Source organism: Megalopta genalis, chromosome 17 (assembly GCF_051020955.1).
Source record: "Megalopta genalis isolate 19385.01 chromosome 17, iyMegGena1_principal, whole genome shotgun sequence".
NCBI lineage: Eukaryota > Metazoa > Arthropoda > Insecta > Hymenoptera > Halictidae > Megalopta > Megalopta genalis.
This window is the reverse complement of record NC_135029.1, coordinates 788927-816196: the sequence shown is the minus strand read 5'-3', so window position 1 is coordinate 816196 and position 27270 is coordinate 788927. Positions and strand designations below refer to the sequence as shown.

The following is a 27270-nucleotide window of genomic DNA, read 5'->3' as shown; positions in this document are numbered from 1 at the left end:
TGTAGTATACGTTAGTTTTGTATTTCTATCAAATAGCAGTTCTTCCAATTATTAATATCCTTTATAAGTATTCACAAAAATATCATAAATAGAGTTCTTACAATCTGTAAATGTAATTGTACAATAATTAATCTGTATAAATCAACATAAAAGGTCGCGCTTACAATTGCGACATCCGAGGCATGTCAGTCTCTGAACGAAGTATTATAAAATAACGCGCCTCTTTGTCCGTAAATAGACAATTATTATGTACATTATGAAATGTAGAATTTCACGCAGAGCGTAATATCATGAAACGCGGCAGCGTCTCGCGCCAAGTACATAGTCGAGTGGCGCGCGACGCTAGCTGTATATCTCTTTTCCTTGACCAAAACGGCAAAAAATTTTAATAGTTATTTATTATAATTTTGATGATTGCCCAATTGTTAAGTGTAACCGTGCGCGTATAAAAAGTCCTCAAACATGTCAATAGAGACAGAAATAGCTGAGATATCGAGATATCAATTTCACGTGCAAGCATACAATTTTTCATTTTCAGTTACGTATACTGCGTACACTATGTATACTATTGTTACTGTATTTTTGCTGGTAAGCTTCAGTTTAATTAGAAATTCTTTTAAATACAGAAAAAGATAAAACATTAATTCACAAAACAAACCTCTGAAAATGCAACACCTCGAAAAGATATAAAAGAAAGACTCCAATTAATGATTTTCGACACACCACTCGCAAAAATACATAGCAATACCAAAAATAAGTGAAATCCGCCCAATAAACATTTGCAATGTAATGTAAAAACACCAAATAGTTGAGTTCGATTCGGACTCTGGTTCCCGCAAAAAATTTCCAACCAATTAAACCACATAAAACCTCCATATCAATGAATTCACTCAGACAAGCATCCAGAAGATAATAATAGAAAACAATTAATCCACCAAAGAAGCATTCAAAAGTTATTAATGAATTATTTTAAAAAAACCTCCAAGAAATTTTAACTCTCCCAAAAGTGCTTCCAAATACAAAAAATGAAATATTAATCCACAAAAAAACTCAGTCGAAAACTCAGTTGTTTTCTACTATTATCTTCCGGATGCTTGTTTGTATGAATTCATTAATATGGAGATTTTTTATAGATTAATTTGTTAGAAATTTTTCGCGGGAACCAGAGTCCAAATCGAACTCAACTACTTGATATTTTTACATTCCATTGCAAATGTTTTTGGGGGGATATACATATGTCCTGACCTGGATAAAAATCATTCCGATGGTTAAATTCAAATATTCTGAATAATAATCATCAACGATTACACCTCCGATCGATAAGAAAACATTTCTTGTATTAACCATTCTAAACACACTTATAAAAATAACTTGTCAGATTCAATCGTATCACACGTTCGAGGGTGATTCCTCGTAGGTAAACTTTACAGGGATTATTGATCGTTAATATAAAGTATAGTTTCAAAAATCCACCGTCGGATAATGCAATAAATTAATCACGAGTATACAAAAATATCTCATCTTACGAGAAATTATAAAATGGCAGACGTCGTCGAGTATGGCATAGTATGCTTCACATTGACATGTGTATATTGACAGCAAACAGTCCTCATTGTCCAGTGTGGATAAAGTTTTACAGTGTATTCCCTACACGTCGATTTGAGTCGAAGTACATAAAGTCCTGAAACACAGTTGTATCAATATCCAGCGGAACAATAGCAACCAGAAATTGATTATCATGGATGCTGCGAAAAATGAGACTCACGATCAAGAGGCAAGCGCCGAGTAAAACGGCCTTGATCTTCACGTCTAAATCCAGGGGGAAGGCGATTCCGAAATTGTCAATATCCGTGAAAAATTCCCTGACTGCTCCACTCCATTCTTTCTGAATGACACCGACCGTATGATCGCCGTCGGCGGACTTGATCTATAGGAAAATGTGAACATTAAACCTTTGCCTACGATCTCTTAAACTTGAACGATCCAAGCGTTCTTCCTGAACTATTCCAAAGTACTTACCTTGAATGCCACGTTTATACAAAATTTGAGCCACGGCCCTTTAATTTTCAACACGGTGTCCCCGGCTGCATTGCGAACCGAGAACGAAGGTCGCCATATACTCCAATCCTGTGACACCGAGCCCAATAGCGTGTCACCGGAATAGACCTCCAATTCCTAAATAAATAAATAAATCACCGGATTACCTCACGGAAACAATCGCGAACACTCTCGAAATATGCGACTGGACGTGTCTCGAACAATACAGCTGCAAAATAGTGGCCGGTGAGCAGGTCGGCGCTGTTCAAAGAAGAACCGATCGTGACCGGGCTTCCCGATGCGATGGGCCGACCAACATTTTCGTCCAAAGGTGATGGGCGATCGCAGATGGTGCGCACGTGTGCTGCCCAAGTTCGCGCGTCATATGCGCGCCGCATGTTCGATAAAGCCGCTAACGTTTCGCGAGAGAGCAATACTCATTGGAGACCATAAATAAGGGGGCAATTACGGGCCGATGCGACGAGACGCGTCCTTCGTGAACCGATCGAGCGTGGCTATGGTTGTTCGAGATGGAATATGGACGAAAAGCAACCGAAAAGAGTTCGTTCGTCGGGGATACAGTGACTCACGTGCTTAACTCAGGGAAAGCTGACGCATTCGTTTCTCAAAATCCGAACTCCGATGTTCCCATTGGAATCGCGGAAACCGTATCATTGATGAGAAATGGGAATTTTGATTCTTTACGATCAGTCAAAGTCAACAGTGAAACGTAATTCTGTGTCGATTGGAGTTTGCCTCTGTTGGAGTGATAAATTGCAGCAATTATACCGTTAACCTCGCCGATCGAATTTATCGGTCGGCAATTGGCATTTCCGGCACGATCGGTTTTCGTCAAGGACCCGCGCGCCGTCGTTTCTCGCGCGTTGCGAAAAGATGATTGGCGTGTACCTGAGGGCAGCAAGGACAGCAACAGCTGTCACACCTGAAGGGCCGTATCATTCGAAGAACTTCCCTTCTTGTGCCGTCGATCACTTGGAATTCACAGCTCCGATACGTGCCCAGACACCAACGTCCGCAAATCCCGGATTGCTCGGTAGCATAAAACACTGGCTCACCTCTGATATTCAGCACGTGGTACTCGTGTTTCGGCTCGTACCCGACTAGAAAAGGGAACGATCTGCGTCTACGAAATGCGAACAGGAGCTTCTTTGACAATCGAAACGATCTATAATCTACATCGGGCATGAGCGAATCGCGGCTCGTGGACCAAAACTGGCCCTAGGCTCGTCCCTCGCACACTCGCGCGACACGAGAAACGATACGACATTGTTTCTTCTGTGCTCCACGCGGAGCTGTCCATGTTATATGTGGCAATGTGCATGGAATAGCAGTAGCGAAGCTTGTGTCCCGCGGCCGAAGTGACTCGCCCATGCCTGATCTCCATCTACATCGTCGAGAGACTCGACAAGCCTGCGTCTCAAATCCTAGCCCTAGATCTTTGGATCGATAGGCGAGCTTTACAACTTGCTAAGCTGTTTCGAATTGTGCACTCTAGGTTTAATGGACGCCTCGCTACGGAGCTCTAACGATCCATTTGCGACCCCATTACACTCGATTCGAATAAACGACGCAAAGATTAAAGGTTCGGTTCGAAACGGTTTACGATAACGATAACATCGGCGTCTCAAGCAACTCACATTCGAACTTCTGCTGGACGAAAAGATGATCAAGGGCCATAAGGTATTCCAAGCCGGGCGGACAGATCGTATTCGGCAGCAACCAACCACCTGAAATCAAATTCGCAGGTTTTTCTACAAACTGGACAATATAGAATCGAGGACAGAACCGAAGTGAATGCTAGTGTACGAAGAAGATGATGGAAAGTGACGATCGGCTACGTCTCGGAGTCACCTCTTTTCCTCGTCCGTGAGAAATCTGGTGTAGCCCTTCTTCCGCTTCGATCGGTATCTCTCCAGCGTGTCCCGAAACAAACTGCGGAGTCGTCTCCGTATTTGTTGCACCTTGATTTTCCAGGAAGTCTCAAAGTATTCGGATTCCATCGCGCGCGGATCGATTCACTCTCGAATTCGCGATCATTCGAATCGTTTCAAGTTATACTCAGCGATGCGACAAGCTTTCCAACTGGTCGTGATTGCTATTCGTTAATTAGACCTCTCCGAGCGAGCGATCGGCCAGTAAACGTGTCCTTTGGTATTAACAGCGCTCGATACACTAACGTACCATTGTTTTTTCGAGCGATCCCCGGGCTCGACGAAACGATAAAGCTTGTGTACTTTTTCTGGGACACATTTGCTGCCTCGGGTTGCTCCGCTTTACAACGTTATCTTCGTAGATAAAGAAAACAATAAATACTTCTCCGCGAGACGAAGATTTTCCAACTGTTCGGGGGGAATATTACAACAACCCACACTGGCCTCGTGTTTCCTCTTGCGTTACACGCGTACGGCATAACTGTGCCATAACTGTGCTCCACGAGACGATAAGTGAAATGTTATTAATTTTGTTCGACGAGAATACGATTGGTCTATCGAACTAATCGATAGAAAGAATCTTAATCCCAATATCGATAAGAGAACGATATCTTCTGTACACGTGTACATTCTATCCGGTTAATAATTCGTTGTTCGTACGTTACATTTCATTGCATAAGATACGCTACACTGTTCGCCGTAATTCGAAAGCAATGATTAAAGACGTTATCTTATTCCTCGGGACGAATTTAGACAATCGAGGCGTTATAATTGTCGTTTCGTTCGAATATCGCGTTATCCCATTGCCGACTGCAATATTTCGATTTTCGCGAGCACGAAGATAAACGCAGAAGACAGTGCGTTTTTGTTGTATGCATAAAAACGAAGGACCGCCGTGTCAACTGCAACATGATTGCAGCCCTTCGAAAGCGGCGAATCGTAGATCCGCCGACGCGCGTACGACTGGTCGCGTCGTTTCGCAGATTGGCCGGGATATTATTTAATCTTCGTACACCGTTAATTAACCATGAATCACCTCACGTGCAACCGACCTCGTCGTCCCCTCGATCTGTCCGCCGTTGTGGCAACAGTGTCTCGAAATTAACAGAATCTCTAACGCTGGGACCATCTCTAATGTTCTAATGCGCTGCTCAAAACAATCGAGGGATATTACGTAGAAGTTATGATAACGAGGCAGAAATGCAATATGCAAATTTAACCTTTTGCACCTCGAGCAATTAGGCCACACGTTGGTAGACAACTGCAACGTGGGCGGCGCGGCTAGTATAACGAGGGCAAAGGGTTCGAAGTAAATTCCTAATTGTCTACATGTTGTTGTTGTTGTTGTTGTTGTTGTTGTTGTTGTTGTTGTTGTTGTCAGATTCTACGTATAAGTTCGCGGTCCCACTCGTCACAGTGAAACGGAATTTCTAGCGGTCCAAGAATAAAATTCAATTGAACTATAATAAGAGGAAAGCGACAGAAGATAGCACGAAGAGAATCTCCGTTTCGGAGGGTACGTTTATCAGGACAATAACGTAACATTACTGGACAATCGTCCCGCAACTCTGACCCTAGCCACGAATCTTCTTATTCATCCGTTATAACGGCGGTCATATATCGGGGGACATAATTCACGGGGCTCTGATAGGCTCATCGTTTATTTCCACGGTGCATTCGGTGCGGGAGGAAAAGTCGGTCGTGAAAATCTCGAAGTCAATAATTGTATATAGGCATCTGCAGCTTCTTCAAACTTTCCGCAATCTGATATTCGAGAGATCGATAGAAACAACTCGAAATTGCTTAAAAATCAACGCGTACGGCCACACGATCACTCTCGGCTCGAATCATATTCTTGTGCACTGAGTCAAGTACGATCGCATGGTGTTTTTAATCTTTAAGCTGCGAGCGCCGATCGTAATTGTCACGAAGAAATGACAAGTTTTTGTGTAACGACCAGTGGATCGCATCTACAATGTGAATACCGGAGACACATTTAAAAAAAGCGGCACCACAGCTACGGTTTTAAAAGTTTCACCTCACTTTCGTTGATCCATAGATCAAGGCTGATCGTGAGTTCACGTGGCACGTTGCTCGACACAGTCGGGCGCGGATCATCGAGTAAAGTGCATCCTCCGAAGGAATCGGTTAATTGTTTCGGCACTAATAATCCACGGAAAGAAGGCACAGGGGCCCTCGGTTGCAGGGTCCCGTTCGCACGGAATGGCGCGAGTGTATTTACTGCCGATAAAAGGGCGAGTCGAGTAGACAAGAACACGAAACTGGATAGCACTTATCCCGCATACGTGACGCTTCCATCAACGAAGACGACTATTATCTACTTACTGGTCGTCACTTGGCAAACAGTGAGACTGTATCGTGTCATTCGTGGCTCGTTTATGGTATCTTTTCTCTTGCACTGCGGACCCCGATAATGCTAGTCAACTGATAAAATGACGACTCTAGTCGCCGAGAGTATCTACCGATATTCGGAAATATGTCACCTGCTAATCCTTATTCTACTCGAGCAATCGGGGCCTGCCGGGTATTCGTGTCCATTTTGTATTTTTCGCAATTTTCGTTTGTTTCTGCGCTGCAAAAAATTTCCAAATCTGAATCGCAGGCTTAGTTTTACTGTATGGGGTTACTCGCATACTCATGGTAGAAGTTCCGCAGCGACGCGGGACTAAATTATAATTTTATTCGTTGCGAGATAAATTGCTGCGTATCGTTATCAGTCCCCTCCACTTGTTCAGTGAACAGGTTAATCGGTTCATCGGCCATCGTAGAATATAAAGGATCGAATCGAGGATAGGTCAGCCTCATGCTTCCCGCCACATGGTAACATATTTTTTAAAGAATCAAGTAAATAATAGCTCGTCGAGCGCGCGTAAACAGTTTCTAGCCACCAAGGACGCGACTATTTAAAAATGTGATCTAAACGAAATCTGATACGAGGCGATAAGTGCGACGTAAACATGATTTTCATTGCACCGGTGGTGTGTAGCTACACGGCTGTTATTCCAGAAGATAAACGAATCTTTAGATAAAATTGTTTATTGTTAGAGATTGTAGAATACTTCTTACCTTGTGCTGACATCGGCATATTGGGTTGCCCCGTCGGGAGCCCACCAGGCGCCGGTAGCGGTGCACTCGGATATGACGGCAGGAGTGGTTGCGCTGCATACGGGGAATTCATATTTCACTTGAATTTGAAAGAAATTTTCCTTGAGAAACTCAACTCAACAAATTGCCCAAACAAATATCATTCTCAATCGATACTGATTTATTTTCTATTATAATACACGTCGACTATCAAATTATTTTGTCATTTTTTTAACTCGCGTGCGATTGGAAATAGTAATTGATCTACACTTGGTGATTCCAAGTTCTAATAACAAAAAAAAACGAATAACACATTTGACACGAAAGTTAAATCCATGGATTCGACTCTCGCCAATATTTCAGACGCGCGTATTGCGCTTCGAGAAACCAATTATAGTCGAGAATAACGGTTAAACTTGTTTAAGGATCTAATCATTCGATGTTACAAATAATACTTAACAATTAAACACAGTGAACTATTCACCTTTGTCTTATTTGCGCATTGTTTTGATATTTAGGTTATGTTCGCATAATCGCCCGGTCGGTAAACTTCTGCGTGGAGACAACATCCTTACGGGCGGAGTAACAGCAGCGGTAATTAGTTACGAAAAGGATCGTACGATGACACGAAATTCTAATCGTGACAGTGTAATGTTATTGTACAGTCAGGTCATTGTCCCCTGGTAAAGGTCGTTGTAACTTTATGCGAGGATACGAGAGCTATACCCGATAACTCGACATTTTTTATTGATAACAATTCTTTGTCTCGCGACACGTCCACGATCGATAACTTTTTCGCTAAATTAACCATATAATCGACTCATCGTGGAAACTGTAATATCTGATAATTGAAAATCGATAATTAGACCACAACATAATATGTATTAATAAAGGGAAACGCTTTTAGATTTTACGTATTCTTGTCGATGCCATAATTAAATCTTGCTGTTCCATCGTGTACATCTATTTTTATACAACGAATTATTTCTGTGGTGATATCATATATTTATTTTCAAAAATTCTATTCCACTGGTTAATAACCGACTAATCGGTAATCTAAGCGATTATGTAAATACGAAGGCGATGTCCCTGTTAAGAAATTACTAGTGCAATACGAACGGTGTAACAGATTGATCGGAATCAAGAATCGCAAGTTGAAGAAGAAAAAAAAGCTAGGATGATACCTTAAACTAGATTCTACTTCGGCGTATGCACTACTTTTTAACAGCCTTGAATTAAGTTTCATGGACCCTAATCGACAGTTTCCTCGTTTATTGTGTACAACCTCGATAACTTTTCGTTCGTGCGATTCTTTTTTCCTCGTACTGCCGATCACGCACTGATTACTCTTCGCACGGTGAACGAACGTTGAAGAATCGAGATTAGCAGTCCGAGTTTGTCGTTAATCAATGAGACGTTCTAATTAGTGACATCGAAAATCATCGATAAGCGGAGCAATAAATACACGTGCTTCTCGAGAGCCAGATGCGTTGTGTTCAGTGTCAGCTGATTCAGTACCGATGCAATGTAAAAATCGATTCGTTTGACCGTTTACCCTATATCTATACAATTGCAACCATTGACCGAGGCATTAAAAGGCAACAATATACATGCATGCATAGATATGCGCATGCAGATTTCTAAACAAATTGACGAATGCGATCAAGCGAGCAAAGACAATTTCCATTGAATAGCTCCGAAGAATCTGTAAATATTTCAACGAGTTTTCATGCTTCACCGATGGTCCATTCAGAGCTGTCTCTCGCTGATTAATTATCGTCAATTCGTCACCGAACACAACGCAAAGTGATGCATTGTTCAGTTATGTACACTTTCATCGGATGATGTCATCGTGTCTCACATGTGTCTGCGTTCGCATACCACAAGGTCGTCAGCGAGAGCTGAAATCACATATTTCTATGCGACACATCGACACCGAAAGGACAGGGATTACCGGAATGTTAGACCACAAGATACGGTAGCGATGCAAGCTTCCTGTTTTACAGAAAACCAGGGTTACGCCCATCGAAGGGAAACTATCAAATATATACATACGATGCTCACGGTCCCGTTTATCTTCCGTTATTTTTTTTTTCTCCGTTCTCGAATGAAATATCGAAAGAGAAAACAGGACCACTGATACAGTAATATGTCTGCTTGAAAATCGATTTCCTATTGCACGCATGTCTGCTTTTCCAATCTATTTTAAGGATTCACGATTTATGCTCTGTTCTCATGTGATATGTGGTGTGTTAGCTTTGTGTAATGCTCGATGACTCAATTTACTCTCTTACGAAAACATCATGTTTCTAGCGAGCCATACATACATGCACATATTCGATATGCGATGAACATTTTACAAATACATACTTCGAAAATCTTCGCTCTGTGTAGAAGCATCTTTTTAGTTTGGCAAGGTAAGCGAGGCAGTAACACGTGTAGCTATTAATAATTATTAATAATCATAATAGTGGTAATAATAACAATAATATTAAAGACATTGATAGGCCGTTGGGATAATTGGATCATCGTTATTAATAAAACATCGGTTACAAATAACCGGGAAACAGTGTTGCGGTATAGGAATACGAAGAATAGCTGAAATTTATTCGAAAATTTCGGAGAAACGTTTGGTAATATTAATAAAACTCACTGAACGCTCGGGAGCGTTAAGGTCGTGGATAGTGCTGTCTGAAAGATAAGAGAATGACACTTGCATCCGGTAAAGGGAGTTTCCGTGATTCCTCTCTTACTATTTTCCTCGGGCACCGTTTTATATATGTATGTATTGTACATGCAGAACTAGAGAAAGAGCGGATGTCGGTCTGGTCGTACAGCGCCGCTATTCGTCCGAGTTTTCCGTCCCAGTCGGTAACTGGCCAATAGCGATCGTGTGTCGAAAGGAAACACGACGTCTGTCAGCGTGATTGGAAACGTGACCTAAGGGACAGGATTTCGGCTCTGCCGAGATAAGTGTCGCGAGCCGAAATCGGGCCGTATCGTAGAATTGGCCAGGCCGTACGAAGTAGTAGCGAGGAGGAAGCGGAGGAGATAGAGGCAGAGTGCTCGATGCTCGAGTGTCAGGAGGAGAGGTTCGAAGAAAATCCAAAGCGCGATAAGATGGCGTCGCGCACGTCAGAGCCAGGGAAGAAGTGAGGGGCAGAGGAAAGACAGGAAGAAAGAGGCAGGCAGGCAGGCCAGGCGACTGCGAAGAGTGCGAACGTCGCCAGGGGACTACGGTGTGTGACAGAGAGTGCGAATTACGGTGCTGTCATGTCCTGTTCGGGCTTCAGGAACGGTTGCGTCTCGATCATCGTCGTCGTTGCCGCGGTGAAAACGTAACGCGTGGATTATATCCCGTCGTGTCTCTACTTACGTACACCATCATCGATGCCTTTGTTCGGCAATAAGAGCTGTTCTCGTTGGAGCGCGTTAGCTTCGAGCATACGAGGACGAGGACGGAGTTAGTAGCGGCCACGGTTGGCTCGACCGCACGGCTATACGGTTCGAGAAAGAACAATCGGCGGTGTGGCAGTGCGCAATCGGCCCGATATACACGGGGGAGAGAACAGAGCTTTCCTCTCGGTCCTGGACACGTTGAGGAGGAGAAGGAGGAGGAGGAAGAGACGGAGGCGAACTGGCCAAGAGATGCGCGAGTTCAAGGTAGTCGTCCTCGGCTCGGGCGGGGTAGGCAAGAGTGCACTCACCGTGCAATTCGTCTCGGGATGCTTCATGGAGAAGTACGATCCGACGATCGAGGATTTCTACCGGAAGGAGATCGAGGTGGACAACTCGCCGTGCGTGCTCGAGATCCTCGACACCGCCGGCACCGAGCAGTTCGCCAGCATGCGGGATCTCTACATAAAGAACGGACAGGGTTTCGTGGTCGTCTATAGTCTGACAAACCATCAGACCTTCCAGGACATCAAAGCCATGAAGGAATTGATCACCCGTGTGAAAGGCACCGAACGAGTGCCGGTGTTGCTCGTCGCGAATAAACTCGACCTGGAGCACCAACGCGAGGTCGACACTGCTGAAGGCACTGCTTTGGCGCAAATCTGGGGTTGCCCGTTCGTCGAGGCGTCTGCGAAGAACCGTACGAACGTCAACGACGTGTTCGCCGAAATCGTACGCGAGATGAACGTCAGCCCCGAGAAAGAGAAGAAGACCTATTGTTGCAGTGTCCTCTAATGATTAATCAAAATCCTGGCTGACCGGGCTAACCGAGCCATGTTAGGTAAAGGATAGAATCTTTGTCGGTTTGTAGCGGCCGACGATCGCAGTCCGCTGGATCGATTCGCTATTCTCTTCGGCTCAACATTTTTGGGCATGTGCTGTGAATTCGCCAATCTGTAAGACTAACGTGTTACCTTGGATCTTTGTGAATTCTACTATGTCAAAGACTCTTGGTTCTTTTTCTATCTGAAGATCACAGTCTGCCACGGGGCTCGCTGTTAAATATTTTAATATACATGGATAGTATTATATGTAATATTATTGTAATATATAAAGATAGACGATAAGTGGGCAACGAACGAGGTAACTCCGTCAGCAAAGGACCAATACTCGACAGGAAGGGATTAGGAATGGACTTGAACGGGCATAAAGAACCGCCCTTAGACAGTTTTTACGCTTGTCAACAGCGAAACCAAACTCTATATGTCTAGCTTTCTGCTCAATTTGAAAAAAGCGTACATCGTGCGTTTCTTCTAACCCATGAAAGACCTGTGCCGCTCTCTCACAGGTTCGATGCCAACTAACAAAGCATCCATACTACTTTGCAGATATTTGAAGGAATCACTGTGGTGGTCAGCCATTCGACGTAGTGGAAACAATTTGAATGACCGAGTAAATGTTCTTATTACCATGTATAGTCGGAAACTCTATAGAGGAGGCAAACGGTCTTATATATGCATTGTGCAATGATATCCATTAAAGATATATTATCTGTGCTCAAATGTCAGAGGCTGCGGTAAAGAATACTTCGTATAAAGGGTTCGAAAGGTGTGTTGTTAATGTTTCTGGTATCAAGTGTACAGCTCTATTAGCAAAAATACATGTTTTATTAAGGGAAATGTATAGAGTCTCCAAAAATTCTCTCAAGGATTTAGATTTGGATGATTGTATTCTCTCTCTGATTTTTTAATACGATTCTTTTGCACACCGGATATTGCTTTTCGTTGCATCGATTGGAATGGGAATTGCAAGCACGATATCTGGTGCTTTAATTGAGGAAAATGTATTAGACGTAAACAAAAGGAGAGTGAACATTGATAGAAAAGATATTGCGGTAATCTTACAGTAAAAATATTAGTACATAATGTCAATCGTAAACATAATTATAGGATTTATATGGTAAAGTCTGTACGATAGTAACAAAAAATAATACAAAGACTTTGTACAATTCCAATAAGTTTTTTAGTGAATTTTTGAGCCAGCAAGAGAAAGCAAGGCTGCGGACACCTGTTTTACTCAAAGGCTTGCTGGTACATTGATCCCTTCAACTGCAAGACACGTTACGTGGTTCTCGTAAAAATATCAGATATATCCATTGCTTTGTACCGAACAAAGAATTTCATTTGAATCTCCTCGAATCTTTACGACGTCGATTGCCATTGAGTTTCGTAAATGTAAATCGATGGATGTGAAAAAAAGAAAAAGAAGCAATTGACTCCCTTATAAGTAGCAGTAGGTCGTGTGTAATTTTTCTCGTGTGATCAAAAAAGAACGAAAAAAGGAAAAACAGCAGAAATCATATTTATAATACCATAACAGTGATTACATTAGCTTGATATGTTATTATTTAACACGCTACCATCGAAGTCATTAATTTTTCTGTGTGTGATCGTCGCACGACGTACCGTTAAACAAAATAAGGGTTGTTCGCTCGACTATCTTTTTTTTCTTTTTAAATCGTGTCTAACCGAAGGATGTTAACCCTCGCAAGTGCACCGAGAATCTCGACAATTAACGCGGATGACCGTGCCTGGGTCCAGTTTAGACCGCAGCATTTTTCCATTTGTATAAACATTTTCACCGTCGAAACAATTAGTTTTGATAAATTTCTCTTATCTGAAACGGTAGTTCCGTGTCAAAACGGTAATTCCTATGATCGTCGAATAATAAATTAATAAATACTAGCCTCCTGTATAGCTGTCTTTACACGTGTGCGTGCCCGTACACGCATACGCATGTACACAAACAGATCCGCGTGTCGTTCAGCGAGGGTTAATACAAACTTCTGAAGAGAGATGAAACAAAAACAAAAAAATGTGTATTTATAGTTTGTATAATATCTACTCGTTCGTCTAGATTTTACCCGTCTTTCGGATCGAATTGCGATGTTGAATTAAAACGATACCGCTTCCCGGCAAGCCGCAGTATCGGAGGACCTCGAAGTCGAACTGAAAAAGCTTCAAACGAACTGATGTACAGTATTTCTATCATGGGTAGTTAGAGGAGAGTCCGACGATACCTGTTCCGCGCGGGAAGAGCTATCGGATGTACGTTAAATATGTTTCTTTTTCAATTGTCGGTGCACTTTTCGTAACGGTCGTCTTTATGTCGAATACGCGGCGGCTCTGAAGCATATACGGCTTTCAAAACTATTAACTTATTGTGGAAACAAATTTGGATTTTGCGTGGAAATCTACAGTCTAATAATTCTTATGATTGCGATGCGTTACAATCTCAAGGACCGATAGAAATGAGAAAATAAGGAGAGTCAAGCGCTGCGTATTCGACCGACAAAGGGTGCTAATACGTCACTCGTCAGTTTAAGATTGGCGATGCGTATGTATACCGACACGTAGCGAATCGGCCATCTAATTTCGTTACTCTTTACTCAACTGAAAAAAAAATGAAAAACAAGCCAGGAGGAAAAGTGGATAGGTAGAGGGAGGGGTAGGGTGGGAACAGGGAGAGGGGGAAGGGTATAAGGGGGACAACAGATAATTACTCGTATCCTCTATTTTATCACTCGGAAAAAATTCATAGTCTCGCTGTGATCCCGTAGATGTAACCGCAGTTTTTCTATTAAAAACGACGACGATAATAAACCGTCGCGTGTAAAAGCCATTCACCGGCGAATCAAAGGGCCTCTTTGTGAAACGTGTAATCGCCTCTCGCTCTATTATCGTTACGTTTTTTCCGCCCCCTAGGTTTTTTGTGCTTCGCGAAAACCATGGATTGGCAAAAAGACTTAAAAAATGAGAGTGGGGAGGGGGGAGGGAGGGAGGAAAGAGGGTTTATTAACTGACTGGGGATAGCCTTCCGAGTAGCTAGCCCTCCATGGAAACGAACAAGGAATAAAAAAGAGGTTTCTATATTTGTATCGCTTCTGTACACACACACACACACATACGCGCGCGCGTACGCGTGCAGTATACACGCATTTATACGTATACACACATATACACGTAGGACACACGCGTGTTTAACCGGACACGAGATCGTGTTTAAGAATATTTTTCTAAAGGGCACGAGTTTTTCTGAGACTTTTGCACGAGACGAAATGAAATTTGTCCAATTACTCGGAAGGTTATCTGATACGTGAAAAGTCGAGCTATGTCCGAGTCAGCATATCAATGTCAAGGACCAGGTTCGTTTCTTTTACTTCCTCGTTTTCGGCCAGCAAATCCTTCCGATTTTTCAAGAGATAGAAAGAGAGATAAAGAGAAACAGAGGGATAGAAAGAAAGAATAAATTTTGGAAAACGATAACTTTTTTTAGGAAAAGAAAGCACAAGAATTCACCACCTAGAAAAAAGAAGAACGATTCGCATACGATTTTATAATTAGATATAAATAAATAAGTAAATAAATAAAAAAAATAAATATATATATATATATATACAATATATATATGTATACATGCAGATTTGTTACGCAACTGGGTCACATTAATTCGAAAAAACACCACGATTTAGATGTATATCGGCCTTTCAGTACTACCTGCGTATCGATATTGAGTACGAAATACGTTATATTTTTTACAATGTGAAGAATCTGTAAATATCATAGCGTCGAATTATATATATAATATTAGTAATAATAATAACAAGAAGGAATATACCGATAAATGATTATTTGACATCCGAGAAAAGACAACATTGAGAATGACTAACAGTAAAAAAAAATGTGCATTTCCGTTAAGAAATAAAAAGAAAGTGGTTTGTGTTTAATATTCGCGGGACGCGGTACGTTTCTGAGTTTTTAGTGTCTTCATTATTACTTTTTCTGTTTTATTTTTTCGTTGACTATCGTTTGCATGATCACTTGGGTAGACGGAGAATGGATACTCGAGATACTTACAACCGACATCATCTGCGAAAATAAGAGAAATTTTTATTCGCTGGTAATTTTAATCTCTCTCGATTGTTCGTTTATTCTGACTTGCGTCGGAAAGGGAAATACATAAAGGCAACACGCGGTATTTTTTACATGTAGTAACGACAAAAAATTATAGAAAAAGAACGGGAGATTACTTAAAAAGGGTATACTAGAATTGTATCGTTTGTATATTTCTCTATTTAATGCAAGTGAAAATAAACGAATAAGAAATCACGAAACCGCATTTTCTTTGCGCAAAAATGATTGTAGAACACTCGGCAACGCGTGGAACTGTTTCTTCTTTTTCTTTATAGTGCATTTTGTTTTTACGTCGCATAATTGTATTGGCGCATTTAGCTACGATTACCAGCATAAGAATCTAGTCACTACAGAATTCTTGTAACTCAATGACATGGAAAAAGAAAAGTGCCAGCCAAAAGCTCCAAAAAGAACGTTTTTACAACTGTATTATCCTATCGTCTAATAAATTCTGTTCTAAACGATTACAATACCTTGAAAAAGTGGTTATTTTTATTTGTAGTTTAATGAACAAAATAAAATACTTATCTAAAATTAAATATTCGTACGTACATCGTTATTATTGTTACCAATATTCAAGAATTACAATTTGAATTTTAGAAATGATAGATGGATAACGCAACTGAATTTTTCCGCGCATTGTATTGTCAAGTCGATTTTTTCCATGGAAGCATTGAGCTTGTTCAGCGATAGCTACCCAAATGATTTTACCTTCTCTGAAAAACTGGTGCACATTTTTTCTTTGTACGCAATTTTTTCACATTTTTTATTACTAACCATTGTACTGGCATTTTGGCAATATCGCACAAATATAATATAGAATAAACATGAGAAATATATGTGGTATCAATTGATCCTCGTAAATAAAACATGAAAATCAGAATTTTATTTAATGCTAGTCCACTAAAATAAGAAATCATTACAAAATGGACACACGTATTTAGGAAGAAAATCAGTCGTAATGGTCCGTAATAAAGAAGGAGGACTTATAAACATAAACTAATGGAAAAATCACAATTTGCTATAATAACATAAGTATACCTTACAGGTATAAACAATTTAACTTGAAACAAACAGTTCATTCATTCTTTTGATACACTCGTATGCTTCTGTTGCAGGTACTTTCATACAAGCAGAAATGATTTCATGAATTACATAGAAATTAGAAATTTTTTGATTATGAAATACTAATCTTGATTTAGCTTGATTTTGATTTGGATCATAAGACTCGAAACACAAATTACAGAACCGTTTACAGTTGTTGAACAGTTCTTTAAGATTATTAGAATCGTCCTGCATATCTTTATTCGAATTTGTAAAACAACTGTCGTACAAATTCGCATAACGTGTCTGGTATATGCTTCTTTCAAGTTGACGAAGTTTTTCAATCAACGATTCGTATACCTTTCCTTCATCTGCTGTACCTTCAACTGATAAAAACCATTTAGTAAAGCGTGTGAAATACATAAATAAAAAGGAAAATAGTTCGTTTCCACCAATATTCGGATACTCTAATGATAAACAACAGGCTTCTATTGTTAAACGAGAGAAATTATCGTATGCCTCGAACTGGTCTTTCCATCCAAAACAATGCAAGAAAATTCTGGTAAGTTGTTTACTTAGCGTATGATGTTCCACTTTGGATGACCTAGTAATTAAATGTCGCAAAAAGTCTTCTCTTAACAATTTTAAATTTGACAAATAGTCTCTCAGATTCGTCGGAGTTGTGGGGTCTTCTTTCAATTTATTTATCACATTGAAACAACGCCTTTCGTAATCTTCTGTTATATCAATTACATTCGCGTTTCTCCGCATTAAACGCCAAAACGATGTGAAATATAATTGATCTATTGGTTCAATTATGCTTAGAATCTGATTCAATATTTCTTTCTTGGTAAAATAAGGAATTGCATGCCTCTTAGTTTCCAAGAAATATGTCAATATTCTTGTTATGTGACTAAAAGTTTCGTTGCTCACGAATTTAGAATTATATTTATCCTTTCTCAAAAAAGACATTTTCTTAGCAAGTGCTATAATCAGATTTTTAACATTTATATTTTTAGTACATTGAGCTTGCAATTTATGAATACTGTAGAGAACAGTATTTATGTTTGTTAGATTGACAGTGTCTTTCTCCAAGTATGGTATGAAGACATTGTTCATCAATTTATCTTCGTCGATTACGGCATTTTCTAATAGGACTCTTATAAATTTCATGAACGCCACTCTATTCCATCGTGCATCCTCTACACAAATAGTTCTTAAGGTACTAGTTAGAAGTATTTCATTATTGTCTTCTTTAATTTTCATAAAGGGATGTAGAAGAAGCGTGTCGTTGGCGGGAATCATTGTGCCTTCATAGTCCTGATGTCCGATAGTTATTTTCAAAATTATAGTCAATATTAATCGAAGATTCTTTAATAAGAATAGTAGAACAATTCTCAAATTTGTTGATGTTAGCACATTGGAGTTTCGTGTGATAAAATCGTGAAATGCTTCTTTCGTATGTGGAGATTCTAAGTAGTTTTTGCCATCATGTTTTGTCACATACATCATTACGATTTCATAGATATCTTGTAAACTCTGAGATGATAATATTTTCATAACTAAAGTGTAACAGAGATTCTTGAATTCTTCGTCCGTTGACTGTGCAAGAACAAAACTTAAGTATTGTAATAGATTCAAGCAGTCTTTCTTTTCTAGTAATGATTTGTTTATATAAACAAAATCAAGTATCGATCTATCCCATTCTTTGTGCCTATGTAACAATTCCTTGATAAGCTCCTTTTTACCTTGGGATATGGCACAACAGAGTTCTTGTAAACTTAAAACAAAACTTGACTCACTGGGATCTGGTTTCGATGATAAATGCTGCAAACATACTATCAGATCACTATTCTGTGACAATTCCTCATTATTCTTGATCAATTCTAGGAAATAGTAACATTTAATTCCAATAGAACGTTGCAAAGAGATCATACTATTTTCTTCATCGTCTATTTCGGCCCAGTTCAAGTAAATATTACAATCGATTTCTTTAATTTTACTTAACAATATATCCATCAAATCTGCATTTAACGTTGCTATAGCAATTTTCATTTGACTGTCCTCATATTTTTCATATGGTTCCTTTCCAAACGTTATGTTATATAATTTATCAAGATTTTCAGACGTAGGATTTTCTTGGAAATTAAGGTTCAAGCAATTTTGTACCACGGAAACCAAGTTTTTCAACATGATACCACCACGCTCACTTTTCTTTAAATCCGACGATTTTGCTGTGGGTACAATCTTTGGATTTGTTAAGAGCAGCAGGAACTCTTGGAAATTATTTTGGAAGTTTTTTATACTTTCCTCAAGATTTTGAGATTGTACACCAACTTTGTTTAATGTGATAAATTTAGCATATGCAATTGATATTGTATCATATATAATGTTCATTGATTTTGGATAAGGTAATTCTTCTATACATTTCGTCAGTATAGCTAATACTTCGTTAAATAGATCAAAAGGCATGTAAACAAAAGATTGCATTAAAACTTTTTCATACTCAAGTTTCCACAATATTTGTAAAAATACATATGGAGATATAGGTGGACACATATCAACCAAATGACCATTGACAATGTCTTCTCCTAAACGTTCTTGGTTCTTGAACATAGTGTTTAATAATAAATACATGTAGGATTGAGCACATTTCTTATCATTGGCCAGAGTCTTTTCTCTTGTGGGTATATTACAAGTGTCAAATATGTTCAATATTGAATCGCATATGTCTTCAATGTGTTCAATACTTTCAGATGTTGCTCTTAAAGTAAGAAACTGCAATTCTCCACAGATTAGATTCTTCTTTGTCAGGTATGCTTGAACCTTCTTATAAAATACATTAAGTTCATCCATTGTCACCGCAATTATTAAACTAGTGTCCAATTTGTAGGATTATTTGAGTTGGTGCACAGTACATATCAGTTCTTCTGTATATAAGAATTTATATACTTTTATATCTCTGGAAATTGATTACGATTATTAATAAACGTGAATATACAGAACTCAATTGTGTATTAACAATCACATTTACCTAACCAAAATGATAGACACTATATAAAAATGAATATACATATATTGTACATACGTTAAATAATAATAAAAAATGTATTAAAAAGTGTTTAGGATTGACCACGCGACCGGTGATCAACATGGCATGTCGCTGCCCATTTAGGCGCGACACTTCAAATCATAATTACATACGTATACATTTACATCGCATTGAAATTATTTTCACGTCATCTCTCGTGACTCGTAGAGCCCTATTGGGTCGTGTTTTGAACAGAAAGAAATATCGTTACCATCGGTGTTGATAATTTTATTTCTGTCCTATGTTCTTATGGTCCACGAAAAAATATACCGGTACATAATGCATGATAACCTTATCATATGGGTTACGTCACTGGTCAATAACGATCGGAAAAAATTACATGCAATCTGATACAATTTCTTCATAAAGTGAAGATGGTTCGTGCGTGGTACATGGACAAGAGCAACGCCGATCAACGGCTAGAACACCATAAAGTACCTCCAGAATTTCTCTCCCTTGAAGACCTGTTCGAAAAGACAGGTGTCGAATATTTCAAGGTTAGATCAAAGTTTAATACGTACCATATCTAACAAGTATTTCGTAATCATTTTCGTGTAATAGTTATTAATTATTTCATAGACGACTAACACGTTTCATATTTCGTAACTATATTTAAATATAGTTACTACAGTTTAATCTACAAACGACTTGTAATCACAAATTAATTATTTGTTTTAAATGCGCAGTTAACCGGCCAGTAATGTAAACAAAATTTAAGTCTAGAATGTTATCGCAGGTCAACTATGAGAACTACCAAAATGACAATACACTGACAGAATTGAGACAGAAACGCGGTTATACGTACGAAGATGAAATTACATGTTCGAAAGAATGTTTACCAAATTATGAAGAAAAGGTAAGAAATTTATATAAACTATATGCTATATATCGCAATTATTATTAATAACACTAAATTTTTAGTTGAAGAACTTTTTTACTGAACATCTTCATACAGATGAAGAAATAAGATTGGTTTTGGATGGATCAGGATATTTTGATGCACGAGACAAAGACGATAATTGGATACGTATCGAAGTTGTACCCGGAGATTTAATTATTATTCCCAGTGGTATATATCACAGATTTACTTTGGACACAAATGTAAGTATTTTTTCTTTCAATAAGTTGAACAGTTTTCTGTGTATCGATTTTTTCAGAATTACATCAAAGCAAAGCGTTACTTTGTGGGAGAACCCGTCTGGTTACCATATAACAGACCAGCCGATAACATGGAGTGTCGAAAAAATTACATTAATCGTTTGAACAATGGTTTCAAAGCTCAAATTGCTTAAACATTTGCTAATAAATTGTATTTGATGTACTGAAAAGTAATCTACTGTCCTTTTTACTTTAGCGAAGTAAAATTTAATCTCCGAACATTTGTTTAATTGTTTGCCTAATAAGAATAGCAGCATAGTAGAACAGCAGAGAATAGTAGGTTACTTATTTGTACACTTAGCAATATACATACGCTAATGTCTTCCGGATATCCAATTTTTATTGTTTATATGAATGATTATTATAGAAGATAAATGCATATATTTTTGTAATTCGAATTTATTGTATGTCCTGTTTAAAAAATAAATCCTTCAACTTGGAAAAACTTGCATTCATTCTTAATTCATGAGATTATCGCATATTGTTTAGAAATTAATCGTTTATTTTCATGAAATTATGTACATACATACAAATATCTTATCTAAGCGAATACTGAATTCTTTGTATAAAGTACCGATCATAGATCATTAATCTTTTATTACATGTTATGAAGTTTCAAGCTTCCATTCATTATTGAATAATTCTTTACAACTCTTTATCTAGCAGGTAACATTACGCGGGATAGTGTCGCAATTAATAATATACATATATAATGAACCATAACAAAACTACACGTAAAAACTAAATTAAAGTGTCAATTGAATATAAATTCCATTGTCAAGATGTAAAAGATCAAATCGAAAGTAAAATAAATATGCAATATATATATAATTATTTTTTCTAAGATTCAAATTATAGTAAATTGTTAATCAGTTCTAAAGAAGATAACCATCTTGCCTTAGTCCACACAGGTACATATACAAAGAATGTTTACAAAATGTATAAATTTGAGAAATCTTGATACCTGCATATTCATTTTAAGACAAAAAATGGCCAGCTTCTCTAACAATTTTATCTATTAAATTAGAAGTCAGCGTTCACTGTGAAAGTGCTTTCAATTTTGTCTTGCATTACCCCCCATTTCTGATATTCTCCAACCTTCTTTTCAAAGAAATTTGTTTTACCCTCCAAAGAAATATGCTCCATGAAGTCAAATGGATTTCCGGACATATAAACCTAAATATGGAATAATAAACAATAATAGATTAGTAACTTACAGTATATATAAAATAACTAAATTAGAAATTTATGCACCTTTTCACAACCCAGTTCAACAAGTAGTCTGTCTGCAACGAATTCAATGTACTGGCACATGAGCTTGCAATTCATGCCTATCATTTCGACAGGCAACGCGTCTGTCAAAAATTCTTGTTCGATCGCGACAGCATCCTTGATAATTGAAATAATCCGTTCGTTCGACGGTTTCTGTATTATATGTCTGAACATTAGGCAGGCGAAGTCGCAATGTAAACCCTGAAAAATGGAATGAATTTAAAATAAAGACGTTTTTGTAGAAAATTTCAAATGTGCAAAAAAGTCTTTAATTCGCGAACCTCGTCTCTAGAAATGAGTTCATTGCTGAATGTAAGACCAGGCATAAGTCCCCTTTTCTTCAACCAAAAAATGGCAGCGAAACTGCCACTGAAAAAGATTCCTTCTACTGCAGCAAACGCTATTACTCGTTCAGGAAACGTAGCAGATTCATGGTTTATCCAATTTAATGCCCAGTTAGCTTTCTTTGCGACGCACGGCAAATTCTCAATCGCGTTAAATAAGAAATCCCTGCGAGATAAATAACTTACATCATGAAGGATATTTCATCTAAACATAAATATTGAAAGTTTACCTTTCTTTAGCGTCTGTAATATATGTATCAATCAACAAAGAATACATTTCTGAGTGCACATTTTCCATAGCAACTTGGAAACCATAGAAGCAACGTGCTTCTGTAACTTGCACTTCCTGACTGAATCTTTCAACCAGATTCTCATTGACAATTCCATCAGAGGCAGCAAAGAATGCTAGTACATGAGATATAAAGTGTTTTTCACTGGAAGTTAAAGAGTTCCAGTCAGGAATATCCTGCAGAAAATGCAAGTCAGTGTTAGTATTCTTTAATTTCTAAAAAATTCTGAAAGTATGTCGATGTTGTACCTTAGAGAGATCCACTTCCTCTACAGTCCAGAAAGAAGCTTCTGCCTTTTTGTACATCTGCCAAATGTCAGGCCACTGAATAGGAAACACAACAAATCTACGAGGATTTTCTCTAAGTAGTGGTTCCAGTTCTTTGTTAAATTCATCTGTCTTTAGTTGTATCTTTTTTACTGCTTTTGTCTTAATCAACTAACAAAAATAAAATGTATTATTAAGAGGAGATATATTCAATTTGCTGGTAATATAGTACTATTTACCCCATTCTTTGCTCCATATTCATGAGAAATGGTTGGTGAAGTACATAAGATTTTAGATGTCTGAAAAAGAAAAATTAATTGAGATTATGTAGGCTAAAATATTAAATGTCCCCTCTCATACTTATAATACTCAACAGTGTACTTATATAGGTTTGTATAAGAAATTTTTTGTTTAAATTCAAATTTGACTCACTACTTACACGGGCAGTAATTAAATTCCTCGACAGCATTATAAATAAAAGAAAGATTTTAGAAACAAAATATGCAACAAATTGTACGATTGTATGCAATATCTATGTAATTATTGTGAACATATTAGATTTCTACCACTAGGAAACTGCAATACTTCCCAATAAAATCCTATATTGATTCATGATTATATCATAATTATATTGTAGATAAATTGCCAACATTCTAAGTTTTGAAGAAAATTAAGTTTCTTTTTATTACGTGCATATTAAATCACTGTATTACTCATTCATCTCTGTGGAACTTAACCTTTTATAGCGATGTATTATCGTACCGCACGAACTTTATCCATAAAAGAATTCTCTTTTTCGCTAAATTCGTAAATATAATTATTGATTATTATTAATGTGTACAATAATTTCGATAATAAGATATAGAAGCAAACAGAAATTTTGATCACATGTGACTCATTATTCACATGTTACATCAACTTTTCATATGTGTAGTCATGAATGAAAATAATAAATATGAATAGTGTAAAAGATATCTTTATTTCGTCAAAAATACACAAATAATCATTCAAGAAGACGAAGATTTTAAATTTGAATGTGGAAAAAATTAAATGTTATCGAAAATATGGACACCTATAATATGTGTGGAAAAAATTTGCCTAACTTCAATAAAATTAAATATACTTTACTGTGAATGTTTGACAACCAGGGCGGGACATTTTTCGGAAAATTAACAAACAATTCAGAACTAACGTAAAACAAGAAAATAAAACTAAATTTACCTTTTCTTTGAGTGAAATCTCTTCGAGATTTCTAAGGATATTTTCCTTCGTTGAGATTTGCAGTGCCATCGTGAATATTCTTACTGTTTGAAATGAAGATAAACTCACTATTACAAGAACCGTCTCGTAGGAGAATATCCTCTTCCAATTCAGGTGCTTGAATGTTCGGAAAGCAATAGGCAGCGTCATCCACTTTTGGCGTCTGTCTACTTTTATTCGCGCCAAATCGATATTGACCAACCAGCTGGATTGTCTTTTGGCGCCAAAACTTCGCGACAGAGAAACAAAGCTATTTTCATGCACATAACCATTATAAAAACCTGTTAAAATAATTTACTTTATTTTACGAGTGAATTTATGTCTAAAAAGAGTAATATAGAAATATGTGCCTTCCCGCGTGATTAAAGAGCCTGCGCGTAGCGGTGAAAAAGTCATTGCTACATGAACTAGCAGCAAACCGCAATGATTATACGAATGATACATGATTTCTTCCGCTTTTACCATAAGACGTTATGAACATTTCGGACAGAATTATTTTATGGATACAGTGGTGCCTCTTGTGATAATATCCAGAAGTTTTGTTCCAATTCCAATTCCAAATGTTTTATTTTACGTGCCAGGATTTAAATGCCCTGATACACAAAACCATACATGTATTAAAACTTTTTGTCTTATCTTCCTCGATTATATAAAACTGAAAGACATAGGAACATCTTTAGCTGAAAAGTTTCGTTCAAGGCTCTGTACAGCGTCAATTAGTTAATGGCGAAATGCTCAAACAACCGGCCAAACAGTGGTGCATCCGGTGGTGAAATTTTGAAGTTTCGTTCAGTGTCCATACAGCGCTAATTAACATAGCGTTAAAACACTCAAACTATTAGTCAAAGTACCAACAGTCGATTTGTTAATAGTTTGAGTATTTATCCATTATCCCAATTGGCACTATACGAGTCGGGAACTAACGGACCATATATGCATAATGGAGAGCAGCTTAAAAACAGTTTATGACAAAACTAAGCAACGAAAAAATAAACCGAGGGCATAGAACTGTTCAGAGAAGAATCCGTTGTATCTATATCGTGTAAGAAAACCAAACGACAATATTAGTTAACATAATAATTAACTAAACTTCGAAGTTCAATTAAATTTTATAATACCGTCATTTATGTTTTTATATAATATCGATGCAACAGATTCTCTTAAATAACACTGTACTCTTGGTTTAGTTTTTTATGCCCTAATCTATGTTATTAATTTATGTCATAATTCAGTGGTGTCGACAGAAGGCAAACGCGATCGATGTCCATGGTTCCAGTTGGACCCGGTTGGTCCCAGTTGGTCCCAAGTCCCAGTCCCTATCACCGTGTCCCAGGCACGGTGTTACACCGTGGTCCCAGGTCTCAGAGCACTTTACCGCGCGTTATTCGAACCATATTATTTTGTATTAATACAATTTTCTAACAACTTATTTTTTCTAATAAATGGTTAATTTATTACATTTTTATTTGATCGATGATCCTGATTGAAATCATTGCTTGCGCGATGCTACGAATGGGCCATAGAGTATCATGTTAGTAGATAGCGAGTGCTCTTGTTTTCTTTGGCGGTCTCATTTTGCATGAATTTAATGACCAAAGGTTGAAATGTATAGTTTGATTGGTAGAACACGAAAGAATTCGCAAAGTGATTGGTACAGTTTCAAATTGCGGTATGTTCTGTAATATGTACGCAAATACGTACGTGGAAGTAGCGCCTTTGTGATCGAAGTTACCGTACCAGTTTTGCTAGTCTGCCAGTTTTCTTCTTACCGTTCGATACGTTACATGTGCTGATCTGCTCGTATTCGTGACGATTGAGCATGAGACTGCTCGCATTAACCGCAAGTACATAATTTGAACGAATCAATTGGATAGACGAGCTACGATAATTACTGGATTTTCAGTATTACGTAAATTATTCAACGACACGCGGTAGATTGTGTCTGCCTTAGACACTTAAGCGAAATCTTTAGTTGAAAAATTGCAATTCGCCGATTCGACCGATTACGACTACATTTTACCAATGTAGGCTCTACAATCGATGATAATCTAGTTTCGTCTTTGTTTTTGTTCGAGTCCATAAGTCATTCGCGATATCGATAAGCACGTTATTTTTGGCTGTTGAACATATCGTTTCATATTATTTCAGCGAAATTGATTACGAGTAAATCTCTGGTGGAAATTGCTGCGCGTTCGTTATCCTCGATGGCTGAATCGTTGGCAAGTCACGGCATAGTGCCGGACGTGGTCGACAAAGCACCGGAGAAAGTACTAAATGTTGCTTATCCGAACAATATCACCGTCGACATTGGAAAAGTGTTGACTCCGACGCAAGTCAAGGATCAGCCAAAAATCAGTTGGGATGCGGATGCGGACGCCTATTATACTCTATGCATGACCGGTATGTATTCCCGAATGTTCCCGAATGTCTGCTATCAAAGATATACAGGCCGCACGCACGCGTATCGAAAATCTTACCAAAAACTGATCATGTTTTTCTAGACCCTGATGCACCGAGTCGTAAAGATCCGAAATTTCGTGAGTGGCATCACTGGCTGGTAGGAAATATTCCTGGTGCGGACGTTTCGAAAGGAGAGGTCCTTTCCGAATACGTCGGGTCTGGTCCGCCGAAGGGCACCGGGTTGCATCGTTACGTTTTCTTGCTGTACAAGCAGTCCGAGAAGCTGAAGTTCGACGAGAAACGCTTAACGAATAGGAGCGGCGACAACCGAGGACTATTTTCGATAAGAAAATTTGCCGCGAAGTACAAACTCGGCGATCCCATCGCCGGGAACATGTACCAGGCGGAGTTCGACGACTACGTTCCCCTCCTCTACAAACAGCTGGAAGGATAAAATCGTCCCTGAAGCCTTTGTTCGCGGAGAACTCAATTCTTCCAATGTAACCTACGACGTATCATTAAATCTCTTACTTATCTAACCGGCATTGTTATTTTCCTCTGCAAGTGTGCCATTTCCCAGCTTCAGGTATCGCGTACATGGAGTTCTAAATTTCGAACGTCTACGGTACGGTCAATGCACGAGTAGGAACGTCGCGTAGGAGCGTATTCGTATAGGTGCAGG

At 38.4% G+C, this 27270-nt stretch overlaps 6 protein-coding genes across 18 annotated transcripts; 3 read left to right on the top strand and 3 right to left on the bottom strand.

The window, feature by feature from the left end:
* On the bottom strand, positions 1–9887 carry LOC117217546 (phospholipid scramblase 2). Of its 8 annotated transcripts, none has more exons than XM_033465225.2 (7): positions 9748–9887; positions 7077–7194; positions 3696–3785; positions 2947–3158; positions 2020–2175; positions 1766–1927; positions 1–1681 (listed from the first exon to the last, which is right to left on the bottom strand). In XM_033465225.2, the coding sequence occupies exons 2-7, from the start codon at positions 7186–7188 to the stop codon at positions 1634–1636; spliced, it is 780 nt and encodes a 259-aa protein (XP_033321116.1). In that variant the 5' UTR covers positions 7189–7194; positions 9748–9887; the 3' UTR covers positions 1–1633. The 8 variants fall into 8 exon arrangements, with proteins under 8 accessions (XP_033321116.1, XP_033321131.1, XP_076383218.1 ...); XM_033465240.2 differs by having other exon boundaries at positions 7077–7169; positions 9748–9884; XM_076527103.1 differs by lacking the exon at positions 9748–9887 and adding an exon at positions 9150–9397.
* A 178-nt stretch (positions 9888–10065) lies between these two features.
* Rap2l (Ras-associated protein 2-like) lies at positions 10066–16298 on the top strand. Its single transcript, XM_033465285.2, has one exon. The coding sequence runs from the start codon at positions 10743–10745 to the stop codon at positions 11283–11285; it is 543 nt and encodes a 180-aa protein (XP_033321176.1). The 5' UTR covers positions 10066–10742; the 3' UTR covers positions 11286–16298.
* Positions 16299–16327: 29 nt separating this feature from the next.
* LOC117217479 (uncharacterized) lies at positions 16328–19938 on the bottom strand. 3 transcript variants are annotated; one of them, XM_033465126.2, is made up of 2 exons: positions 19810–19938; positions 16328–19469 (listed from the first exon to the last, which is right to left on the bottom strand). In XM_033465126.2, exon 2 carries the CDS (start codon positions 19361–19363, stop codon positions 16523–16525), a length of 2841 nt encoding a protein of 946 aa, XP_033321017.2. In that variant the 5' UTR covers positions 19364–19469; positions 19810–19938; the 3' UTR covers positions 16328–16522. The 3 variants fall into 3 exon arrangements, with proteins under 3 accessions (XP_033321017.2, XP_076383214.1, XP_033321025.2); XM_076527099.1 differs by lacking the exon at positions 19810–19938 and adding an exon at positions 19596–19718; XM_033465134.2 differs by lacking the exon at positions 19810–19938 and adding an exon at positions 19542–19677.
* A 23-nt stretch (positions 19939–19961) lies between these two features.
* Adi1 (acireductone dioxygenase 1) lies at positions 19962–21201 on the top strand. Its single transcript, XM_033465265.2, has 4 exons — positions 19962–20095; positions 20335–20454; positions 20520–20699; positions 20756–21201. The coding sequence occupies exons 1-4, from the start codon at positions 19973–19975 to the stop codon at positions 20888–20890; spliced, it is 558 nt and encodes a 185-aa protein (XP_033321156.1). The 5' UTR covers positions 19962–19972; the 3' UTR covers positions 20891–21201.
* Positions 21202–21237: 36 nt separating this feature from the next.
* On the bottom strand, positions 21238–24417 carry RnrS (ribonucleoside-diphosphate reductase subunit M2). Of its 2 annotated transcripts, none has more exons than XM_033465357.2 (7): positions 24150–24417; positions 23168–23227; positions 22911–23099; positions 22603–22838; positions 22310–22538; positions 22011–22229; positions 21238–21932 (listed from the first exon to the last, which is right to left on the bottom strand). In XM_033465357.2, exons 1-7 carry the CDS (start codon positions 24336–24338, stop codon positions 21780–21782), a joined length of 1275 nt encoding a protein of 424 aa, XP_033321248.2. In that variant the 5' UTR covers positions 24339–24417; the 3' UTR covers positions 21238–21779. The 2 variants fall into 2 exon arrangements, with proteins under 2 accessions (XP_033321248.2, XP_033321257.2); XM_033465366.2 differs by lacking the exon at positions 24150–24417 and adding an exon at positions 23368–23657.
* Positions 24418–25874: 1457 nt separating this feature from the next.
* On the top strand, positions 25875–27127 carry LOC117217626 (protein D1). Of its 3 annotated transcripts, none has more exons than XM_033465373.2 (3): positions 25875–26032; positions 26337–26588; positions 26690–27127. In XM_033465373.2, the coding sequence occupies exons 1-3, from the start codon at positions 26008–26010 to the stop codon at positions 27040–27042; spliced, it is 630 nt and encodes a 209-aa protein (XP_033321264.2). In that variant the 5' UTR covers positions 25875–26007; the 3' UTR covers positions 27043–27127. The 3 variants fall into 3 exon arrangements, with proteins under 3 accessions (XP_033321264.2, XP_033321277.2, XP_033321270.2); XM_033465386.2 differs by having other exon boundaries at positions 25892–26028; XM_033465379.2 differs by lacking the exon at positions 25875–26032 and adding an exon at positions 26039–26212.
* Positions 27128–27270: the final 143 nt, after the last annotated feature.